Here is an 18,296-nt window from a genome sequence, read left to right on the forward strand (position 1 = left end):
TGGACGGCAGAGTTGAGTTAAAGTTTATGACTATGAAATAAAAACTAAATAACAACAACAGAAAATTGTTTATAACCAATGCTTGATCCCATATTCCTGGGAAAACAAAGCTTCAGGTACATTTGGTCATCTGGTCAGCCATTTAAACATTTTATAAAGGGATTTCATTCCATTGTTATTTTCCATGCATGTTTTCTGGTTGTAGAAAAGCTTTCCCATGCAAGAGGGCTGATGTTATAACAGTAGATTATTATGCTACAGTGTATTTTCACCAGATTAAAAAAGCTTCTTATGGTTTGAATCTTCTGGAAACATCAGAGAAAGACTGTCCTTGCCATCTACACTATAGCAAAACTTCAGGACCTTGAACTTTGGGTTCATAACCTCACAACTGAGAAGGGTTCCTCCATGCTCTTGGAGTTGTGCACCCACTGGGACTCTTAAGGTAAAACTAACCAGGGAAATTTCTCCTAAGAAGAAGATGGCATCATTGATGTGGACAGCTTTTCCCAAGTTCACAGATTAAGACTTCTACTGTAATGAAACTCTTATCTTTGAGTATTTTTTCTTGCTTATGCCTTCTACAAACAATAGAAGTGGAAAAGGGGTCTGTTTTGTGCACTTATGGGGTACACTTTTATTTGTGAAGGAGTTTGCAGCCAGCCTTACACATGGATAAAGGATAAAGGCCCAATGTGGGTAAGACACTTTAATGGTACATGCATTAGCTCATAATCAGTCAAAAACAAAAAATTGATTCACTCCACATAACCCACATGGTGGGTTAAAGAGCACATTGCCAGAAGTCCTTCACTCTTCTAAAAGGGCATCATTTGTTAGGTCCTTTTTCCATGGTTTAAAGTAAAAGAAGCAATGATTAGAAATGCATCCCTCATGATAGGTTCTATAGCAAATTCTACTCTAAAGGCTACAGACCCTAAATTCTCTTGTGAAAGTTACAATAGAATTGGCTAAACAGAGAAGTATCTGTGCAGCTGCTGGCACTTGTGGCCTATAGAGAAATACATCAAATGAAGATTATAGAAATTCAGTGGTAGGAGATTTATTGTGATCCCCAATAGGTAGGGACTATGCCCCAAGCCGGCATGAAGCAGTTACAGAAAAAAGACCATCGGTCCCTCTGCCTCCCATAAAGATTTATGGGGATCACATCTCTTGAAGGGGCAGATGAGGCAGGAAAATAGGGTTGGGAGACAGGGAACCTAAGATCGATTCACACTTCAGCTATAACAGGAAATATCCTCTCCAAAGGGCGTATGACTATGTAACTTGAATACTTCATCCTCTCCATTTACATAAGGTGTATCTGAAGTAACCAATGGAATCCTCTAGGGGGTAAATACCCCACAATTCTGTAACAGGGCCTTTGAGCCCCTACGCTCCGCCTGCTCCCACACTGTGGCGTATAAATTCATTTTCAAGAAATCCCTTCATTCCTTCCTTACCTTGTGCATTTTATCAAGATGCCAAGAACCTGCATGCCCTCCACCGGTAACAAAAATATTTAATAAAATAAGGAGTTGCTACTGAGGGTCTAGGAAGTGGTGAAAAGGGAAGAGTGGAGGAAGCAAGGATAACTAGAGATCTATGTGAAGTGAGCACGGGACAGAAGCACCAATAGGCCTAGGAAAGATGAGGAGGAAGGAGAGATGGGGGGTGGGGAGCAACCTCCCAAGCCCAGCACTCAACCTTGAATAGGGTGGGGTGCGGGGTAGGGGGAGCTCCCTGCCACCAACCAGCTATCAAAAGGGGCAGTCTGGACTTTAAAGGAGTTGTGAGAGAGGGAGGGAGGGAGCAGCTGAAGCCCCAGCACAAACTAGCCTGCCCTCCCACCCACCCCCAGCCCAGTCATCAAGCCAGCCAACACATCATACCCTTCCCCTTCGTGACTGACCCATTAGAATGCTCTGAGTTGTAAAGCCCTTCCACTTAGAGGAAAACGTACTGTCCCTCCGGTCTCCCCTCCCAGCCCCCAACCACCCGTACGCCACTTCCCTTCCCTCTCAACCGGACTCTTAGCAAAGAACCCAGGTGTGGCTGAAAGGCTGCCCACCGTGGAAACAGCTTTAGCAGTTTTCCCAGGAAAAAGCCACAAGCCTTGGGGGCTCAGAGGCCCAAGGACAAAAAAAGGCCTTTCCTCCTAGCAGGAAGCCAGCCGATTCTTGGGAAAGGGAAGGAACAAACTCAGAGCCTCAGGGCCGAGGGTGAGATCAGCACTCCAGCTGGACAGGAATCTAGCTGGGTGACCTCTCTGAGCCTCAGTCTCCTCCTCTGACCATGGGGACAACAAACTTCGCTTGCAAGGTGTGTGGAGGGTAACCGATGTAGGAAGGCATTTAGTAGGGCTTGTTCTCTAACCACCTCTCTCCGAGAGTTTCAAAGGGAGTGGGATCTGGGGAAGGTTGAGGCCTCAGGCCTGGGAAGTAGGAACACTTTCCCTTATAACCACCACCATCCCAGGCCTGGAAGAAGTAAGATCAGAAGTTGGACAAGAGAGGTCCGGCGGTGCGGACGTCACCGTAGCTCGCCACTGTCGGCTCGGGTGGGCTCCGGTGAACGCAGCGAGCGAGGGCAGAGGCCAGCAGAGGCGGGGAGCAGGCGGGGCGGAGAAACTTATCCCGGGTCGCTCCCCGCTTCGCCGCCGCCTCCTGGCAGGGCCAGCAGAGCCAGTGTTCCAGCGCCCCCGTAACACCTCAAAACACACGGAGTCCGTTTTGGGGACCTTGGCGGCAGGGTGAGGGGGACCTAGGAAACTGCGGTGGGGCCGCCGCGGGGCCAAGCGCCTAGACCTCGCCCTTAGGTAAACGCGAGCCGACCCGGGGGGTGGATGGGCTCGGGCTGCGTCCGGGTGAGGCGGAGGTGAGCGGCCAGCGAAGAGCGCAGGAGCAGGCCGGGGAGGACGGGAGGGCTGACCCAGTTTCGGAATAGCGCGGCCCAGGCGGCGTGGTGCGCTGGGAGGAATGCTGGGGCTGTAGCTAGCACCAAACTTGACCACGCTGAGACCTTTTCATTCTGCTCTGAACTTCAAATTTCCTTCCCCTTTATTTATTTTTATTTATTTATTTATTTTGAGACGGAGTTTCGTTTTTGTTGCCCAGGGCTGGAGTGCAGTGACATGATCTGGGCTCACTGCAACCTCCACCTCCTGGGTTCCAGCAATTGTCCTGCCTCAGCCTCTGGAGTAGCTGGGATTACAGACCCCAGCCACTATGCCCAGCTAAATTTTTTTTTTTATTTTTATTTATTTATTTATTTATTTTTGTAGTAGAGACAGGGTTTCACCATGTTGGCCAGGCTGCTCTCGGACTCCTGTCCTCAAGTGATCCACCTGCCTCAGCCTCCCAAAGTGCTGGGATTACAAGCATGAGCCACCGCACCCGACCTTCCCCCAATTTTTAAAACTCACTGGCTGGGCTGACAGCTGCAGGGCCAGGAGTTCAAAACTCAGCCTCCTCAGACCGAGGAGGTTGTTTTGTTTTGTTTGAGACAGAATCTCACTCTGTCGCCCAGGCTGGATTGCAATGGCGGGATCTCGGCTCACTGCAACCTCTGCCTCCCCCGTTCAAGCCATTCTCCTACTTCAGCCTCCCGAGTAGCTGGGATTACAGGTGCCTGCCATCACACCCAGCTAATTTTTGTATTTTTAGTAGAGACAGGGTTTCACCATGTTGGCCAGGATGGTCTCAAACGCTTGATCTCAAGTGATCTGCCCACCTTGGCCTCCCAAAGTGCTGGGATTATGGGTGTGAGCCACCATGCCTGGCCAGACCTGGGGTTTAGACCCATTAAAGAGCTTCCTTACAGATGGCTGGCGGTCTTGCCACCAATTGTTTCAAAAGTAGATGCCTGGTTTAGAGTACTTAAGACATTCACAGATTCAAATGTTGAATTTTTAAATATCGCCGATATATTTCTGTATTGTATTACCAAAAAGAAAAAAAAAAGAAAAAGTTCCACAGGAGTTTGGAACCGGAAAACAGCCTGTTTGGGGAGTGGGGAGCACAGCAGGGCTGCCCGGGCCCCTCCTCCTCCCTGTTCCTTAGGCTCCCACCCTCTGCCAGACTTACCTGTAAATCGGGCCATACTTCTGGAAATTCTGGACATGGTGAAGGTGGACTTTGTGTGAGCCTGTCTCCCTCCAGAAATGGTACAGGTTTAGCCAGCCATTGTCACCAGGAGAGGGGATCTCGTTGAAGGGGCGAGGACTGCGAGTGGAGATGCCAGCTCCCTCACTGGTGGGCACCCTGAGATGCCCCAGCCTCTCCCTGGGGGCACTCAGAAAGGTCTGGCAGCCTTTGACCAGGACTGAGCGTGGGGGAAGACCCTTGGCCAGCATGCTGTCCCCACAGCTGTGACTGTACCTGCTCCACTCCAGCGGGGACTGCCAGGATGACTGTAGCTCTGGGCCACCAGGGCCAAGATTATAACTACCATCTCAAGGCCATGCCAGAAGCTGATAAAACATTCACGTCCTTCCTCCTCCTGCAGGCTCTAACCCACAGACAGCTCCTCCCCTACTCGGTATGAAGGTTCAGTCTGGAATTTCTGCAGCGTGAGATTCTCCAAATGACAGTGTCAGGCCTCTGAGCCCAAGCCAAGCCATCGCATCCCCTGTGACTTGCACGTATACACCCAGATGGCCTGAAGTAACTGAAGAATCACAGAAGAATTGCAAATGCCCTGCCTCACCTTAACTGATGTTATTCCACCACAAAAGAAGTGAAAATGGCCGGTCCTTGCCTTAAGCAATGATACTATCTTGTGAAATTCCTTTTCCTGGCTCATCCTGGCTCAAAAATTTCCCCCACTGAGCACCTTGTGACCCCCCACTCCTGCCCACCAGAGAACAACCCCCCTTTGACTGTAATTTTCCTTTACCTACCCAAATCCTATAAAATGGCCCTGCCCTTATCTGCCTTCACTGACTCTCTTTTCGGACTCAGCCTGCCTGCACCCAGGTGAAATAAACAGCCATGTTGCTCACACAAAGCCCGTTTGGTGGTCTCTTCACACGGACACGCTGACATTTTGGTGCCATGACTCGGATCAGGGGACCTCCCTTGGGAGATCAATCCCCTGTCCTCCTGCTCTTTGCTCCGTGAGAAAGATCCACCTATGACTTCTGGTCCTCAGACCAACCAGCCCAAGGAACATCTCATCAATTTTAAATCGGGTAAGCAGCCTCTTTTTACTCTCTTCTCCAACCTCTCTCACTATCCTTCGGCCTCTTTCTCCTTTCAATCTTGGCGCCACCTTTCAATCTCTCCCTTCTCTTAATTTCAATTCCTTTCATTTTCTGGTAGAGACAAAGGAGACACGTTTTATCTGTGGACCCAAAACGCTGGCACCGGTCACGGACTGGGGAAGGCAGCCTTCCCTTGGTGTTTAATCATTGCAGGGACGCCTCTCTGATTACTCACCCACGTTTCAGTGGTGTCTGACCACGCTGCAGGGTCGCCTGCCTTGGTCCTTCACCCTAAGCGGCAAGTCCTGCTTTTCTGGGGGAGGGGCAAGCACCCCAACCCCTACCCTCCTTGTCTGTACCCCTTCTCTGCTTTTCTGAGGGAGGGGCAAGCACCCCGACCCCTTCTCTGTTTCTACCCCTTCTCTGCTTTTCTGGGGAAGGGGCAAGTACCCTGACCTCTTATTTTTGCACCCCCTCTTATTTTTGTGCCCTGACCTCTTATTTTTGCACCCCAATCCCTTAGTTCCACACCCCGACCCCTTTCCCGCTTTTCTGGAGGGCAAGAACCCCCGAACTCCTTCTCTCCGTATCTCTACTCTCTCTTTTCTCTGGGCATGCCTCCTTCACTATGGGCAACCTTCCACCCTCCATTCCTCCTTCTTCTTCCTTAACCTGTGTTCTCAAGAACTTAACACCTCTTCAACTCACACCTGACCTAAAACCTAAACGCCTTATCTTCTGCAACACTGCTTGACCCCAATACAAACTTGACAATGGCTCTAAATAGCCAGAAAACGGCACTTTAGATTTTTCCATCCTACAAGATCTAAATAATTGTCGTAAAATGGGCAAATGGTCTGAGGTGCCTGACATCCAGGCATTCTTCTACACATCGGTCCCTCCCTAGTCTCTGTTCCCAATGCAACTAGTCCCAAATCTTCCTTCTTTCCCTCCCGCCTGTCCCCTGAGTCCCAACCCCAAGTGTCGTTGAGTCTTTCTAAAAATCATCCTTTTCTACAGACCCATCTGACCTCTCTTCCCTCCTCACCAGGCCGAGCTAGGCCCCAATTTTCCTCAGCCTCCGCTCCCCCACCCTATAATCCTTTTATTACCTCCCCTCCTCACACCCGGTCTGGCTTACAGTTTCATTCTGTGAGTAGCCCTCCCCCACCTGTCCAGAAATTTCCCTTTAAAAAGTAGCTTGAGCATAGTCAAGGTTAATGTTCCTTTTTCTTTATCCGACCTCTCCCAAATCAGTTAGCGTTTAAGCTCTTTTTCACCAAATATGAAAAACTTAGCCCAGTTCATGGCCTGTTTAGCAGCAACCCTGAGACACTTTTCAGCCCTAGACCCTGAAAGATCAGAAGACCATCTTATTCTTTTTTTTTTTTTTTTTTTTTTTTTTTTTTTTTTTGAGACGGAGTCTCGCTCTGCCACCCAGGCTGGAGTGCTGTGGCCAGATCTCAGCTCACTGCAAGCTCTGCCTCCCGGGTTAACGCCATTCTCCTGCCTCAGCCTCCCGAGTAGCTGGGACTACAGGCGCCCGCCACCTCACCCGGCTAGACCATCTTATTCTTAATATGCATTTTATTTTATTACCCATTCTGCTCCTGACATTAAATAAACCTCCAAAAATTAAATTCCGGCCCTCAAACCCCACAACAGGACTTAATGAACCTTGCCTTCAAGGTGTACAATAATAGAGGCAGCCAAGTAGCAACTTCTTTCTGAGTTGCAATTCCTTGCCTCCACTGTGAGACAAAACCCAGCCACATTTCCAGCATGCAACTCCAAACGCCTGAGATTCCCCCAGAACCTCCTCCCCCAGGAGCTTGCTACAAGTGCTGGAAATCTGGCCACTGGGCCAAGGAATGCCTGAAGCCTGGGATTCCTCCTAAGCCGTGTCCCATCTGTGCCGGGACCCCACTGGAAATTGGACTGTCCAACTAGCCTGGCAGCCACTCCCAGAGCCCCTGGAGCTCTGGCTCAAAACTCTCTGACTGACTCCTTTCCAGACCTTCTCAGCTTAGCGGCTGAAGATTGATGCTGCCCCATCACCTCAGAAGCCTCCTGTACCATCACAGATGCTTTGGGTAACTCTTACAGTGGAGGGTAAATCTGTCCCCTTCTTAATCAATACGGAGGCTCCTCACTCCACATTACCTTCTTTTCAAGAGCCTGTTTCCCTTGCCTCCATAACTGTTGTGGGTATTGATGGCCAGGCTTCCAAACCTCTTAAAACTCCCCAATTCTGGTGCCAATTTGGACAACATTCTTTTATGCATTCCTTTTTAGTTATCCTCACCTGCCCAGTTCCCTTATTAAACCAAGACTTTTTTTTTTTTTTTTTTTTGAGACAGAGTCTCACTCTGTCGCCAGGGCTGGAGTGCAGTGACCGGATGGATCTCAGCTCACTGCAAGCTCCACCTCCCAGGTTTATGCCATTCTCCTGCCTCAGCCTCCCAAGTAGCTGGGACTACAGGTGCCCGCCACCACGCCCGGCTAATTTTTTGTATTTTTTAGTAGAGACGGGGTTTCACCGAGTTAGCCAGGATGGTCTCCATCTCCTGGCCTCGTGATCCGCCCGTCTTGGCCTCCCAAAGTGCTGGGATTACAGGCTTGAGCCACCGCACCCGGCCCTTAGGCCAAGACATTTTAACTAAATTATCTGCTTCCCTGACTATTCCTAGGCTACAGCCACACTTCATTGCTGCCTTTTCCCCCAGTTCAAAGCCTCCTTTGCATCTTCCCCTCATGTCCCCCCACCTTAACCCACAAGTATAGGATACCTCTCCTTGGCAACTGATCAGTCACCCCTTACCATCTTATTAAACCCAATAACCCTTACCCCACTCAACGCCAATATCCCATCCTGCAGCACACTTTAAAAGGATTAAAGCCTGTTATCACTCACCTGCTACAACATCGCCTTTTAAAGCCTGTAAACTCCCCTTACAATTCTCCCATTTTACTGTCCTAAAACCAGACAAGGCTTACAGGTTAGTTCAAGATCTGTACCTTATCAACCAAATTGTCTTGCCTATCCACCCCGTAGCACCAAACCCATATGCTCTCCTATCCTCTATACCTCCCTCCACAACCCAGTATTCTGTTCTGGATCTCAGACATACTTTCGTTACTGTTCCTTTACTCCCTTCATCCCAGCCTCTCTTGGCTTTCACTTAGACTGACCCTGACACCTATCAGGCTCAGCAAATTACCTAGGCTGTACTGCTGCAAGGCCTCACGTACAGCCCCCATTACTTCAGTCAAGCCCAAATTTCTTCCTCATCTGTTACCTATCTCGGCATAATTCTTATAAATACACACTTACTCTCCCTGCTGATCGTGTCCGGCTAATCTCCCAAACCCCAATCCCTTCTACAAAGCAACAACTCCTTTCCTTCCTAGGCATGGTTAGTACGCACAGAATTCTTACACAAGAGCCAGGACTGCGTCCTGCAGCCTTTCTGTCCAAACAACTTGACCTTACTGTTTTAGCTTAGCCCTCATGTCAGCGCACAGCAGCTGCCACTGCTTTAATACTGTTAGAGGCGCTAAAAATCACAAACTATGCTCAACTCTCTACAGTTCTCATAACTTCCAAAATCTATTTTCTTCCCCCAACCATCACTCAGGACAATGCTTATGCTGATAAGTTAGCTAAAAAAGCAGCTAGCGTTCCAACTTCTATCCCTTACGGCAGTTTTCCTCCTTCATATGGACCACTCCCACCTACTTCCCCGCTGAAACTTCCACCTATCAATCTCTTCCCACACAGGGCAAATGGTTCTTACACCAAGGAAAATATCTCCTTCCAGCCTCACAAGCCCATTCTATTCTGCCGTCATTTCATAACCTCTTCCATATAGCTTACAAGCTGCTAATCCACCTCTTAGAACCTCTCATTTCCTTTCCATCATGGAAATCTATCCTCAAGGATATCACTTCTCAGTGTTCCATCTATTATTCTATTCTACTACCCCTCAGGGATTATTCAGGCCCCCTCCCTTTCCTACACATCAAGCTCGAGGATTTGCCCCTGCCCAGGACTGGCAAATGACTACTCACATGCCCTGAGTCAGAAAACTAAAATATCTCTTAGTCTGGGTAGACACTTTCACTGGATGGGTAGAGGCCTTTCCCATAGGGTCTGAGAAGGCCACTGCGGTCATTTTAGACATAATTCCTTGGTTTGGCCTTCCTACCTCTATACAGTCTGATAACAGACCAGCCTTTACTAGTCAAATCACCCAAGCAGTTTCTCAGGCTCTTGGTATTCAGTGAAACCTTTATATCCTTTACCGTCCTCAATCTTCAGGAAAGGTAGAATGGACTAATGGTCTTTTAAAAACACACCAAGCTCAGTCACCAGCTTAAAAAGGACTAGACAATACTTCTGGCACTTGCCCTTCTCAGAATTCAGGCCTGTCCTCAGAATGCTGCAGGTTCCAGCCCATTCGAGCTCCTGTGTGGACGCTCCTTTTTATTAGGTCCCAGTCTCATTCCAGACACCAGCCCAACTTGGACTGTGCCCCAAAAACTTTCATCCCTACTGTCTTCTGTCTAGTCATACTCCTATTCACCTTCTCAAGTACTCATAAATGCCCTGCTCGTGTTCACACTGCCAGTTTACACTATTTCTCCAAGCCATCACAGCTGGTGTCTCCTGGTGCTATCCCAAACCGCCACTCTAAATTCCCTCTTAAAGTAAATAAATAATCTTTGCTGGCGAGGCTATGCTGAGCCTCCTTAAGCACTCTCTAATTAGATGTCCTAGGTCCTCCCAATTCTTAGTCCTTCAGTGCCTGTTTTTTCTCCTTCTCTTACCTTGTGTCTTCCGTTTCGTTTTTCAGTTCATACAAAACCGCATCCAGGCCATCACTAATCATTCAATACGACAAATGTTTCTTCTAACGACCCCACAGTATCACCCCTTACTGCAAATCTTCCTTCAGCTTAATCTCTCCCACTCTAGGTTCCCACGCCGCCCCAATCCCGCTTGAAGCAGCCCTGAGAAACATCGCCCATTCTCTCTCCACACCACCCCCCAAAAAATTTTCACCACCCCAACATTTCACACTATTTTGTTTTATTTTCCTTATTAACATAAGAAGGCAGGAATGTCAGGCCTCTGAGCCCAAGCCAAGCTGTTGCATCCCCTGTGACTTGCACGTATAAGCCCAGACGGCCTGAAGTAACTGAAGAATCACAAAAGAAGTGCAAATGCCCTGCCTCGCCTTAACCGATGACATTCCACCACAAAAGAAGTGAAAATGGCCAGTCCTTGCCTTAAACGATGATATTATCTTGTGAAATTCCTTTTCCTGGCTCATCCTGGCTCCAAAATTTCCCCCACTGAGCACCTTGTGACCCCCACTCCTGCCCGCCAGAGAACAACCCCCCTTTGACTGTAATTTTCCTTTACCATACCCAAATCCTATAAAACGGCCCCATCCTTATCTCCCTTCGCTGACTCTCTTTTCAGACTCAGCCCGCCTGCACCCAGGTGAAATAAACAGCCATGTTGCTCACACAAAGCCTGTTTGGTGGTCTCTTCACACAGACGTGCATGACAGACAGGGAGACCCCTCTGTCTCTGCCCTCAGTGCCAGTCCTAGCAGACTCCTGAAATATCTGCCTGTGCCTTTGCTTGAGCTGGGGCCTCCCGCTGGCCCCTGCAGTGGAGTCCATGCCCTGGCAGCCATTGGTCAAGATTGCAGACAACCTATGTTTGGGGGAAGTGAGGGGCCCAAGAGAAGGTCAGAGCCATCTTGCCAGCTTGGGGCAACATATGTCTTAGTTATGGCCCCACTGTATAGACACACATCATTGAACAACAGGGATACGTTCTGAGAAATGCATCCTTAGGCTCTTTTATGAGTATTAATTTTTTTTTTTTTTTTTTTTTTTTTTTTGAGAGAGAGAGCGTTTCACTCTTGTTGCCCAGGCTGGAGTGCAGTGGCATGATCTCAGCTCACTGCAACCTCTGCCTCCCAGGTTCAAGTGATTTTCCTGTCTCAGCTTCCCAAGTGGCTAGGATTACAGGCACAAGCCACTGTAAGGGTAAACTGAGGCTGGAGCCGAACCGGGAACGAAGACACAAGGCAAATGGCAGTGAGAATACCCTTTATTAGGACTCGTGGGCGAGGTTCCTCGGTCCAAAGGTGCGGGCGGAGGAAGTCGTGCTGAGGGAGGAGGGTAGGGGCTTTTTATAGCCCGAGAGGTAGGGAAGCTGGTTGTGCAAACAGGGCCTGGGGGGATCTTGAAACTACGAGGGCAGGAGTTGAATAAGGGTCATGAGGAAGGGGTCTTTGGAAACTGTTAGCCGAAACTGCTGTTTACAAACTTGTGGAATGCAGGTGAGCTGCAGGTCATGGGGGAGTGTGGTTGCCCAGCCGGAACTCTGACGCATGTAAGTCTGCGGGTGTGTACAAGGGTGAAGGGAGTCTTTAACAAAAGGCCTACTACACTGGGTAATGCCGCCATGTTGGGTCTAGATTCCTGCCTAACAGCCACCATGCCCAGCTAATTTTTGTATTTTTCGTAGAGATGGGGTTTCATCATATTGGTCAGGCTGGTCTCGAACTTCTGACCTTGGGTGATCCACCCGCCTCAGCCTCCCAAAATGCTGGGATTACAGGTGTAAGCCACCACATCTGGCCTCCTTAGGCTATTTCATTGAGGCGTGAACAACACAGAGTTCACTGACACAAACCTGGATGGTATAGCTTACTACACACCTAGGCTACGTGGCATAGTACAAACCTGTACAGCATGTACTGTACTGAATACTGTGGGCAGTTGTAACACAAACACAAGTATTTGTTTAAACATAGCTAAACACAGAAATGGTACAGTAAAAATAAAGTAGTATAATCTATGGGACCACATGACCAAAATGTCATTATGCAGCATGTGATTGTATATATACATATGTGATTATAAACTGTTTTGTATAGTTCCCTGATTTTAAAATACTGTACATTTTCTGAAAATATTATGTAAATGGCAAGTGTTGCATTATTATTTTTTAAATTACAGTTGTATTTGTTCATTATAGAACGCTGAGGAAAGGGACAAACCAGAAAATTAAAATCCTGTGAGTTATTAATGTTAGAATGAAATAAACCAGACACAAAAGAGTACACACTGTTGGATTCCATTTTGATGAAGTTCAAGAATTGGCAAAATTAATTTATGGTGTTAGAAGTGTTTCTCTTGTGGGGTGATGACTGGAAGGGAGTACAACAGAAATTTCTGGAGTGCTGGAGTTGTTCTTTCTTAAGCTGAGTGTTTACATATGTAAAAATTCACTGAACTATACATTTGTGATTTGTTTCATTTTATTAAATATAAGTTACCTCAATAAAAGTGTAAACAAAAGCTCTGCATCTTTGCCTAGGTAATCCTTTCTCCAGTATTAAAAACAATGACCCTTAGAGAGAGAACTCAGACTCATTGAGTAGGAAAAAGCCCCAAATAAGCTTTGGTGCAGATTTCCTCCTCCTCAGATTCTGTGGGAAGAAGGAGGTCCCTGACTCCCGAGACATTGTCACTGCAGGCAGAGCATGGGCCACCCTGACACAGTGAAGAGAACAAGGAGATGGGTACTAGAAGTCAGCAGCCCTGAGAAGCTCTGCACTTACTGACATCTGGCGAGGAAGGGGCAGCAGTTGATTCAGTGGATCCCAGCAAGGGTGGCAGCATCACCACACCTAATAGTCGTCCTGGTGACCCAGATGATGGCCATTGGATTCTCTCTGTTTATGAGGCCAATGAATGTGGTCCTGGCTTTTATCAAAACAGCTGGGCTTCCGGGGGTAGGTTGTCCAGGCACAAATTCCCAGAGTTTTTGGAAATTCTCCAGCTAATGACTCTATGCCTCAACTCAAGGCAAAAAGCCGGAAACTCTCTTTCCCAGCATCCCTTGCAACTGGGATGCAGGCAGATGACTTGGGCTCTACCAATCAGATGCACCCTCATGAAATCTTTGTTGAGAAGGTAGCAACATGATGAAACAGGCACCATGTGAAACCCAGTCTGACATATGGGGTGGAAGAGACCTCCACCCTGGGACAGCTGCAGTGCCTGAGCCCTGTGGGGTTCAGTGGGTGGCCTCCAGGGCGGCTCTGAGATGTGAGTTGAGTGATATTCCTGAAACCTTGGCATCCAAGCCTGATTATTGACCCTCCTAGAGATTTAGTGAGCGACATGGTCCCCTTAATACATTTTTTTTCTACTACATGTTAGCTAGAGTGAATTCTGCTGTTAACAACTAAGAACTGTGAGTGATACCCTGGTAAACAGCTAACTATATTGCTAAAAGTTTGTCATACTCTTTTCTTCCTTTCTTTCTTTCTTTTGTGTGTGTGTGTGTGTGTGTGTGTGTGTGTGTGTGTGTGTGTGTGTGTGTGTGATGGAGTTTCACTCTTGTTGCCCAGGCTGGAGTGCAATGGTGCAATCTTGGCTCACTGCAACCTTTGCCTCCTGGGTTCAAGTGATTCTCCCGCCTCAGCCTCCCGAGTAACTGGAATCACAGGTTTGCACCACTATGCCCAGCTAATTTTTTCTATTTTTAGTAGAGACAAGGTTTCTCCATGTTGGTCAGGCTGGTCTTGAACTCCTGACCTCAGGTGATCTGCCCACCTTGACCTCCCAAAGTTCTGGGATTACAGGCATGAGCTACTGCACCCAGCCTGTCATACTCTTATATTCCAAACTTACTCCAAACATTTTGTTCCAGCTCAGATAATCCTACTTTTAATTTATTTACAGGCTTTAACTCCTTAAGGGGACAGTCTGGGAATCAAAGTGAGAAAGTCTCATGGCAAACTGTGACTTGATGGAAAGGAGGGCAAAAGATTTGTTATGGGGACTGTCAGGCCTCTGAGCTCAAGCTAAGCCATTATATCCCCTGTGACCTGTACATATATACATCCAGACGGCCCGAAGCAAGTGAAGAATCACAAAAGAAGTGAAAACGGTCAGTTCCTGCCTTAACTGATGACATTCCACCACAAAAGAAGTGAAAATGGGCAATCCCTGCCTTAACTGATGACATTATCTTGTGAAATTCCTTCTCCTGGCTCATCCTGGCCCAAAAGCTTCCCCACTGAGCACCTTGTGACCCCCACCCCTGCCCACCAGAGAACAAACCCCTTTGACTGTACTTTTCCACTACCTACCCAAATCCTATAAAACAGCCCCACCCCTATATCCCTTCGCTGACTCTCTTTTCGGACTCAGCCCGCCTGCACCCAGGTGATTAAAAAGCTTTATTGTTCACACAAAACCTGTTTGGTGGTCCCTTCACATGGACGCACGTGAAATTTGTTGTCCTGACTCGGATCAGGGGACCTCCCTTAGGAGATCAATCCCCTGTCCTGCTGCTCTTTGCTCCATGAGAAAGATCCACCTAAGACCCCAGGTCCTCAGACCAACCAGCCCAAGGATCATCTCACCAATTTTAAATCTGGTAAGTGGCCTCTTTTTACTCTCTTCTCCAACCTCTCTCACTATCCCTCAACCTCTTTCTCCTTTCAATCTTGGCTCCATCTTTCTTTTTTTTTTTTTTTTTTTTTTTTTTTTTTGAGGCGGAGTCTCGCTCTGTCGCCCGGGCTGGAGTGCAGTGGCCGGACCTCAGCTCACTGCAAGCTCCGCCTCCCGGGTTTACGCCATTCTCCTGCCTCAGCCTCCCGAGTAGCTGGGACTACAGGCGCCCGCCACCTCGCCCGGCTAGATTTTTTTTTGTATTTTTAGTAGAGACGGGGTTTCACCGTGTTAGCCAGGATGGTCTCGATCTCCTGACCTCGTGATCCGCCCGTCTCGGCCTCCCAAAGTGCTGGGATTACAGGCTTGAGCCACCGCGCCCGGCCGGCTCCATCTTTCAATCTCTCCCTTCTCTTAATTTCAGTTCCTTTCCTTTTCTGGTAGAGACAGAGGAGACGCGTTGTATTCATGAACCCAAAACTCCAGCACCAGTCATGGACTCGGGAAGACAGGCTTCCCTTGGTGTTTAATCACTGCGGAGATGCCTGCCTGATTATTCACCCACGTTTCAGAGGTGTCTGATCACCAGGGGGATGCCTGCCTTGGTCCTTCACCCTTAGTGGCAAGTGTCATTATTTTGGGGGGCAAGCACCTCCCACCCCTTCTCTCCATGTCTCTACCCTCTCTTTTATCTGGACTTGCCTCCTTCACTATGGGCAACCTTCCACCTTCCATTCCTCCCTCTTCTCCCTTAGCCTGTGTTCTCAAAAACTTAAAACCTCTTCAACTCACACCTGACCTAAAACCTAAATGCCTGATTTTTTTCTGCAATGCCGCTTAACCCCAATACAAACACAACAATTGTTCCAAATAGCCAGAAGATGGCACTTTCGATTTCTCCATCCTACAAGATCTAGATAATTCTTGTCATAAAATGGGCAAATGGTCTGAGGTGACTGATGTCCAGGCATTCTTTTACGCATTCGTCCCTCCCTAGTCTCTGTTCCCCATGCAATTCCTCCCAAATCTTCCTTCTTTCCCTCCCGCCTGTCCCCTCAGTCCCAACCCCAAGTGTTACTGAGTCTTTCCAATCTTCCTTTTTTGTGAACCTATCTGACCTCTCCTCCTCCCCAGGCTGCTCCTCACCAGGCTGAGCCAGGTCCCAATTCTTCCTCGGGTTCTGCTCCCCCAGCCTATAATCCCTTTATCACCTCCCCTCCTCACACCTGGTATGGCTTACCGTTTCATTCCGTGACTAGCCCTCCCCCACCTGCCCAACAATTTCCTCTTAAAGGGGTGGCTAGAGCTAAAGGCACAGTCAAGGTTAATGCTCCTTTTTCTTTATCCAACCTCTCCCAAATCAGTTAGCATCTAGGCTCTTTTTCATCAAATATGAAAAACCCAGCCCAGTTCATAGCCCGTTTGGCCACAACCCTGAGACACTTTACAGCCCTAGACCCAGAAAGACCAGAAGGCCGTCTTATTCTCAATATGCATTTTATCACCCAGTCAGCTCCTGACATAAAAAAAGAAAAGAAAAACTACAAAAATTAGATTCTGGCCCTCAAACCCCACAACAGGACTTAATTAACCTCATCTTTAAGGTGTACAATAATAGAGAAAAGTTACAATTACTTGCCTCCACTGTGAGACAAAACCCCAGCCGCACCTCCAAGCACACAAGAACTTCAAAATGCCTAAGCCGCACATGCCTAAGCTTCAGTATCAGGAACTTGCTTCAAGTGTCGGAAATCTGGCCACCGGGCCAAGGAATGCCCGCAGCCTGGGATTCCTCCTAAGCCGTGTCCCATCTGTGCGGGACCCCACTGGAAATCAGACTGTCCAACTCGCCCGGCAGCCACTCCCAGAGCCCCTGGAACTCTGGCCCAAGGCTCTCTGACTGACTTCTTCCCAGATCTTCTCAGCTTAGCAGCTGAAGACTGATGCTGCCAAATTCCCTCGGAAGCCTCCTGGACCATCACAGACACTTTACGTAACTCTTACAGTGGAGGGTAAGTCTGTCCCCTTCTTAATTAATATGGAGGCCACCAACTCCACGTTACCTTCTTTTCAAACGCCTGTTTTCTTTGCCTGCATAACTGTTGAGGGTATTGACAGCCAGGCTTCTAAACCTCTTAAAACTCCCCAACTCTGGGTGCCAACTTGGACAATATTCTTTTATACACTCCTTTTAAGTTATCCCCACTTGCCCAGTTCCCTTATTAGGTTGAGACATTTTAACTAACTTATCTGTTTCCCTGACTATCCCTGGGCTACAGTCACACCTCATTGCCACCCTTTTCCCCAATTCAAAGCCTCCTTCACATCCTCTCCTTGTATCTCCCCACATTAATCCACAGGTATGGAACACCTCTACTTCCCCCTTGGCGACTGATCACGCACCCCTTACATCCCATTAAAATCTAATTACCCTTACCTGGCTCAACACCAATATTCCATCCCACAGCACACTTTAAAAGGATTAAAGCCTGTTATCACTTGCCTGTTACAGCATGGCCTTTTAAAGCCTATAATCTCTCCTTACAAATCCCCGATTTTACCTGTCCAAAAACCAGACAAGCCTTACAGGTTAGTTCAGGATCTGCGCCTTATCAACCAAATTGTTTTGCCTATCCACGTCATGGTGCCAAACCCATATACTCTCCTGTCCTCAATGCCTCCCTCCACAACCCATTATTCTGTTCTAAATAAACCTAGCTGACCCCACAGATCCTAAATCCTTTCCCCACTCCCCTTTCCTTTCCTTAAAAAAGAGCTCCCACACTAGTTCTCCCTAACTCATCACTCCCTTTTCATTACATACAGCCAAAGTGCAGGGCTGTGTGGTTGGAGTTCCTACACAAGAGGCGGGACCGCACCCTATAGCCTTTCTGTCCAAACAACTTGACCTTACTGTTTCAGCCTAGCCCTCATGTCTGCGTGCGGTGGCTGCCACTGCTTTAATACTTTTAGAGGCCCTCAAAATCACAAACTGTGCTCGACTCACTCTCTACAGTTCTCATAACTTCCAAGATCTATGTTCTTCCTCGCACCTGATGCATATACTTTCTGCCCCCCTCCACTACCTCTCAGCAAGCCCAACTCATTGTCTTAACTCGAGCCCTCACTCTTGCAAAAGGACTACGCATCAATATTTATACTGACTCTAAATATGCCTTCCATATCCTGCACCACCACACTGTTATATGGGCTGAAAGAGGTTTCCTCACTATGCAAGGGTCCTCCATCATTAATGCCTCTTTAATAAAAACTCTTCTCAAGGTCACTTTGCTTCCAAAGGAAGCTGGAGTCATTCACTGCAAGGTCCATCAAAAGGCGTCAGATCCCATTGTTCAGGGCAATGCTTATGCTGATAAGGTAACTAAAGAAGCAGCTAGCTTCCAACTTCTGTCCCTCACGGCCAGTTTTTCTCCTTCTCATTAGTCCCTCCCACCTACTCCCCCACTGAAACTCCCACTTATCAATCTCTTCCCACACAAGGCAAATGGTTTTTACACCAAGGAAAATCTCTCCTTCCAACTTCACGGGCCCATTCTATTCTGTCGTCATTTCATAACCTCTTCCATGTAGGTTACAA

General features: G+C 48.0%; 1 protein-coding gene across 2 annotated transcripts in view; it reads right to left on the reverse strand.

Annotated features, from left to right (window-relative positions):
* Nucleotides 1–4,427, reverse strand: part of LOC104672245 (cholesterol side-chain cleavage enzyme, mitochondrial) — a 30,634-nt gene extending 26,207 nt beyond the window's left edge. Inside the window, exon 1 of one of the 2 annotated variants that reach the window (XM_010375991.2) lies at nucleotides 4,089–4,415. In XM_010375991.2, the coding sequence (XP_010374293.1) occupies nucleotides 4,089–4,357 (269 nt within the window). In that variant the 5' untranslated portion in view covers nucleotides 4,358–4,415. Of the gene's footprint in view, nucleotides 1–4,088 lie in introns of both variants that reach the window. The other variant, XM_010375990.2, reaches the window with a different exon arrangement.
* Nucleotides 4,428–18,296: the final 13,869 nt, after the last annotated feature.

This window comes from Rhinopithecus roxellana, chromosome 5, assembly GCF_007565055.1.
Source record: "Rhinopithecus roxellana isolate Shanxi Qingling chromosome 5, ASM756505v1, whole genome shotgun sequence".
Taxonomy (NCBI): Eukaryota; Metazoa; Chordata; class Mammalia; order Primates; family Cercopithecidae; genus Rhinopithecus; species Rhinopithecus roxellana.